The following is a 7,060-nucleotide window of genomic DNA, read 5'->3' on the forward strand; positions in this document are numbered from 1 at the left end:
CAAGATAAACCTAGACTACGAAACTTATGAGAGAATCAAGAGTTTTAGAATCAGGTAAGATAATAGGAGGAATAGTAATTGAGTGTTTAGATTTATTAAAACAAATTAATTCAAACTTAAAAGGATTAAGTTTAAGACACATAGAATCAGACCAAGCGATAATCGAAGAAAGACATAGAGATAAATTATAAAGAACACTATTGAGATTAGATGGAGGAAAAGAAGTATAAATATAAGAATCATCAGCATATAGTTGACTAGAGAAAGAAAAGTTATTAATAATACGAGGTAGTTCAGAAGTATAGAGTATAAATAGAAGAGGGCCAAGGATAGAACCCTGAGGTACCCCGAAAGTAAGAGTAGAGGAGTTAGAAGTAGAATTATTGAGAACAACAGAAGAAAAACGATTACAGAGATAAGAAGAAAACCAAGATAGACAAGAATCAGTAATATTAAAAGAAAGATGCAGCAGTCTCAAGAGAATAGTATGGTCAACAGTATCAAAAGCTGAAGAAAAGTCAAGAGCAAGAAGAAGAGTAAGATTACTATTGTCACTAGAGAGAAGGATATCATTGTGTATTTTAAGTAAAGAAGTTTCAGTACTGTGAGCAGGTCTGAAACCAGATTGAGATACAGGTAGCAAAGAGTTAAAGTCTAAATAGGATGAGAGTTGATTAAAAACAACTTTTTCTATTAAAAACAACTTTTTATCATCATCATCTTTTTTTTCTTCTTCTTCGTCATCATCATCTTCTTCTTCATCATCTTCTCCTTCTTCATCATCATTATTAGTTTCATCGTGTGATTAGTTAATGCCTAAAAGTGATCAAATTTTTTTTTTGCCGCGAAAATTTTGAGCGTGTTTTTGCGGAGTTAAGTTTTAATATTAGATCATTGTCGTCGTCGTCATTATCTTTATTGTTGGAATCATCATCGTATTCATTATTATTATTATTTACTGATGTTTTTTAATTTTTATTATTATTGCCACAAAAATGTATTTCATTTGAATGAATGTTCTGAATGGGAAGATTAAAATTCAAACAAAAAAATCCATAAAAATAACAGCAACAATAAAAAAAAATCCTTTACGTCAACAAAAAAAACAACAAAACAAATCAATAACAACATCAACAAAAACAAGCAACAACTTTATCGAAAACCAAAACAACGCAACAACAAACCCATCAGCAACACCAACACCAAACAACAACATCAATAAATCTGTATCAGTAACACCAACGACACCAACTACATCAACGAAACAGCAACGACAACAGCAGTAACGTCATCAACGACAGCTTCACTAGCAACAACCACAAACCCAAGTAGAGCAATGAGTCATGATACAGGCATCAATCAAATACAATAGCAAAACAACAACAAAATAACAACAACAGCTATAACAAAAACAACAATAACAACAAAACATTAATAACAACGACAGGGTAAATAAACAATAGGACATTGGTGGTATTTTTTTCAATTTAATTAAAAAATGACGTCTTGGGGACTTAGATTGATGACGCAGTTATGACGTTGTGGTCGTATGGTGACGTAAGAGCGAGATAGAAAGAGAGGTGATGACGTAAAAAGAAAGAAGGACATCAAAGAGAGAGAGAGAGGAAAAAAAAGAAAGAGAGAGGAAGCAAAAAAGAGAAACAGAAATGATGAGGAAAAAATGAGTAATTACGTATAAAGATGGTGATGAAGCTGGATAAAGATGATGAGAGTAAATTAGAGATGACGAAGTAGGAAGAGATAGTGAAATAAAAGAAAGATGCTGATGTAAGGGAGGGACAATGAAGTAGAAAGAAAATGATGACGCAAATACGAGTTGGTAGAGTAAGAGAAGTATGATGATTTAGAAAGATGACAACATCATAAAAGAGAGGCGAAGATGTTAGAGGAAGATGACGACGACAAAGAAGGGGGATGGCGTTAGAAAAAAATTATGACGTAATAAAGAAAAAAAAATGATGGTGGTGTGGAAACGATGGCGGGGAAAGAACAAGGTGACGTAGAAGGAAGAGATGTAATGATGACTCTGAGAGAAATCAGTGATGTCGTGAGAAGAAACCGATTTTAGAAGTAGAAGATGACGTATGAAAAAGTTGATGACGCAAGAGAAAGATAATGACGTAAGAGAGAGTTGATCATTTATTATTTATACGAATGAACAAAAATCCAACATCTGACCTTTCGGGGTCGCTCTTAAATTTATTACCTGCTTCCTTACTCTCTCTCTCTCTCTCTCTCTCTCTCTCTCTCTCTCTCTCTTGGTTGTTTCGTTGTTGTACAGTGTCGTTGTTGATGATATTAGGGAGCTGTTGCTTTAATTGAGGTAATTTTTGCAGCAATTTTGTTGTTTTTCGTTTTTATGGCGTTAAATTTTTTAAAATATTATAATGTCTTAACTTTTAAATGTGTTTGTTTCAGTTGTTTGCCATATGTTGGGTTTTGGGTTGTTGGTGTGGTCCATTGGTTGTTGTTCGTTCGTTTGCTGGCTGGGTGGCGTTTGCTTGATTGTTTAATTATTGGTTCAAATTTTTGTTTAGTTGTTTGTTTAATTGTTTGTTTGTTTGTTTGTTCGTTCATTTGTATTTTTGCATTATTTTTTGTTTCGATTTACCTAATAACGTTGTTATCCTATATGATTTTTTCAACTTTTCGCTTTGAAATTTTTAACTGATACAGTTGTTGTTGATGTTGTTGTAGCTGCTGTTGTTGTTATTGATGCTCTTGTTGTTGGTTCAATTGTTTCGTTTTTTTAGTTTTTCTTTGTTGTTTATGTTGATGTTCTTGTAAATTTGTTCAGTAAATGTTCTCTGGAATGTTTTTGTTACGGATGAGTCTTAATGTGCGTTGCAATGATTTTGTTAAATTTTTTCGATATTTTCAAATTTTTGTTCACCGAAAGAAATGCAAGCAAGCATCGGAACTTCAATTTAAAAAGTTGTTTTAAAGTTATTTTCATTCAAATCAAAGTTTTCAAAATTATGAAAAACATTGAAAATTTGTAAGTAGAAATACTTCATTAGTTGTTGCCAGATTTGGAATGGAAAAAAAAGAAACAAAACAAAAAGATGGAAAATTATTTTTGCTTAAAAAACAACTTAAACAATGAAAAATTTTAAAATTTAAAAAAAAAATAAAACAAAAAATTAAAACAAAATTAAAAATTAAACAACATCTAATTATTATTTTTCTTTAAATTGTAGAACTTGAATTCACATGTCTGGCAAGGTGGAAAGATGGAGACGATTTTGCAACTGTTGGAATTGTTGAAGAAATAATGTTGCAACAACAAAATTCCCAACAGCAACAACAAAAGTTCTTTCAACAATCCTTCTACCTACTTGTTGGTTTTTGACTTTTATTTTTACAATTTTCATTGTTTAGATATACTGTTCTCATATTTTATTATTTATACTCTTAATTCTAACTAAACTACATTTCGTTTTTGATGAATTTATTACAAGACAATTGTCACCTCTATCGTCACCAACAGCCTCATCATCATTTGTCATTTGAAATTCATGTTTGATTCATACTCATTTGTAATTTATATCCTTTATAATCAGCGTTTATTTTTTCTATTTAATAATAATGATAAAATTATTAGTAATAACAATAATAATATTAATATTAAAATTATTGTCATTAATCATTAATATCTCTTCTTCTTTTTCTTCTTCTTGTTCTTCTTCTTGTTCTTCTTCATCTTCTTATCTTTATTATTATAATAATAATAATAATAATTATTATTATTATTATTATCATTATTATTATTGTTATTATTATCATTATTATTATTATTATTATTATTACTACGGCTATCAGAACTAACTACTAACTACTATCGCATTTGAGTCGCTCTTTATTGCGCCTACAAAGACAAGGAAAATACAATTAATTGTCCGTAATAACTATTATTATAATTGTTACTGCCTCTCTGTACTTTTTTTAATTTATTTTTCGGGTAGTTTTGTTCGTTATTAAAATAATTACATTATTAACGTGAAAGCGATAGCGAAAATTCATAAACACACAAATACACACACACACACACACTTACATACAGACATACATACATACAAACAGACAGACAGACAAACAGACAGACAGACAGACAGACAGACACACACACTTACATACATACATACATACATACAGACAGACAGAGAGACAGACAGAAATACATACACACAGATAGACATACACATATGCATGCATACATACATACAGAAAGACGGACATACAGAAGCATACAGACTGACATTATGCAGTATTATGTAAATTTATGTCATACAGTTATTTTTGTACACATAACTTGAATCATACATTTCACATTTTTGGTCAACAACATGACGCAAAAATGGTTTTCATACAACTAAATAACGCTTTGCAGTAACAAAATCATTGAAACTAAGTAATCATGATGACAATGAGATACTTATTTAACATTTTGTATATATTAAACAAAACAAAATGTTACTTTCTTCACAAATTTTGCAGAAAAAAATTTTTTTCTTACAAATTTTAAAATGCCAAAAACACACGCAATGACCCAGCAAACATAGGTACACACTCACACACTCGCACACACACACACACTCACGCACACACACACACTTAACTGCCTATTAAAACCCAACAAGAAACTTCAGATGGGAGAAAACTGGAAAGAAATATCGAACCATTTGCACTCATGTTTTATGTTAATATAAATGTACTTTCTAATGAATGTGTGCGATGGATATGATCATGGCACTATGATGGGTTTCAATTGTCACCATTAGAAATAAAAAGTTCATTTTATGGAAATAAACATTTTTTAATTCACCGATGTTAATTTACAATAATTAACTTTCATATAATTATCATTTTCGTCATCAGCGTACTTACTCACTAATCACTATTTCATCTTCACCTTCATCACCCTTAAACCAGAGTCGTCGTCATTCTTATCACACTTCATCACACTATCATCATCTTCCACACTATCATCCCCATCTTCAACACCATCATCATCATCATCTTCAACAACATCATCATCATCATTACTCCACCACCATCGTCATCGTTATCCCTCCCTCCATCATCACCTCATCCTCATCGCCAACATCACCTACTCCTACTTACACCACCACCACCACCAACTCACCACCACCGGACAGAAAATGAAGAGGACAGATTCAATAATCTTCGCCTCATTAGCACCGACATCCCTGCGATTCCCACCTGCCACTAACCATCAGGTCCATGTCGACATGGAACTGACGGAAGGTAATTTACTACTGCTTACACACACATACACCCATACACACACACACACACAAACACACATTCATACATACATATTCATACATACACATGCAATCAAGCTGCAAGCCTTATTTGCAGCATGAATTCGAAAAATAAGTTTATTTTGAATTTTAATAAACTAAACGTTTACCAAAAAACTTTAGTGAGAAAAATCGAAAAAACGAACTACAAACATATTAACGCCAAACATTCGGTAGAATTTATAGAATATTGTAAAAATTATGGTCTATTACCAACATATATATATATATATATATATATATATATATATATATATATATATATATATATATATATATATATATATATATAACACAAACATTTTTGGACGACAACCAAGTTATGGAGAAGACTCACGATGCACGTACAAACTGGCGCTATAAAGAATCACATGAAAGAGAAATACAAAAATAAAATTACTAGGCAAATCCTGGACCGCAATGTTGAAATCTTACATCACAATAACAACCATTATAATTTACGACTAGCCGAATCAATACTCATAGAACAAGGACATCCGATGGTAAATATTCAACAACGGGCAATTGGAATCCTTCCTACTGATAAATTTTAGAAACAGAGGTCGCTAATGTCCTGAAAGGATAAGGCACGTGAAAGAAGAAAAATTATTAATTGTTAAAAAAACAAGTTAATTTTTGTGAGCTGAAAAATTTTTGATGAAAGGGGGACGACGCCCGGTACTGAGCAACATGCGAAGCCATAAGAATTTTAATATTTTTAAATTTAGTTGAAAAATTTCCTGTGGAAATAACTAGTGAGTCAATCTTTGTATTTGTTGAATTTTTATCATTGTGCTCAACCTGGTCGTTGGTCGTTTAGTCTAACGCTAGCCATGAACTTTTCAAACAGATCTGTGTATGTGTGTGTGTGTGTGTGTGTGTGTGTGTTTATGTATATGTGTGTATGTCTTCATGCATGTGTGTGCAACTGAAAATAATAAAATATAGAGACGACCATGACGACGATGATGAAGATTTAACGAGGACGATGATGACGACGACGACGATGATGATGACGTGAGTCTAGCTCGTAAATTTGTTCACATTTCGTTGCCTCTCCACGTATATGTTGGAAACAAAGCAGAAGCAAAACCAATGCGGAAGGACTTAATAAATTTAACACTGAAAATAATTTCAAATCATTTTATTTAATTAAAATTAATCAAAAAATAATTGAAAATAATTATAAAAATTTAATTTAAATTATAGAAATGCTGTAATTGAATTATTTTCAATATATTTTTAAATTTCATTTAAAAGTTGACAAAAATTAATAAGCGTATCAAGCTGCATCTTGTTATGAGGTTTTAACGGGCAGCCAGCCATGGTGATAAATAAAACGCGCACGTGTCTAGTTTATGACGTCATAATCACGTAATTGCCCGGGTCATAAATAATTTTTAATTAATTTTTTACAGCCCAACTCTTACGTATCTTAATATTCCCATCTCTCCGTCTAAGTCTTTCTAAATCTCTTTCCGTTTTCATTTTTCACGTTTTTTTATTTTTCATTTTTTGTTTTTTGTGAGTTTTTTTACAGTTATTTTTATAAATTTCCATTTTGTTCATTTTTTTGCTTTGATTTTTGTTTTTTTAATTTTGGATCATTTATTTTATCTAATTCATCATTTTTCAATTTTGGCACAAATTCAACATTGTGGTAATTTTAATTTTCGTTTTGTAGCAATATTCGAAGCTTGTCAATATTAATT

At 31.1% G+C, this 7,060-nt stretch overlaps 1 protein-coding gene across 1 annotated transcript; it reads left to right on the forward strand.

Annotated features, from left to right (window-relative positions):
- Positions 1-1,996: 1,996 nt before the first annotated feature.
- Positions 1,997-5,902, forward strand: HELRODRAFT_184009 (hypothetical protein; the record flags this gene model as incomplete). Its single annotated transcript, XM_009014026.1, has 4 exons — positions 1,997-2,015; positions 3,222-3,361; positions 5,181-5,289; positions 5,817-5,902. 4 exons carry the CDS (start codon positions 1,997-1,999, stop codon positions 5,900-5,902), a joined length of 354 nt encoding a protein of 117 aa, XP_009012274.1.
- Positions 5,903-7,060: the final 1,158 nt, after the last annotated feature.

This window comes from Helobdella robusta (assembly GCF_000326865.2).
Source record: "Helobdella robusta unplaced genomic scaffold HELROscaffold_129, whole genome shotgun sequence".
In the NCBI taxonomy this organism is placed as follows: Eukaryota; Metazoa; Annelida; class Clitellata; order Rhynchobdellida; family Glossiphoniidae; genus Helobdella; species Helobdella robusta.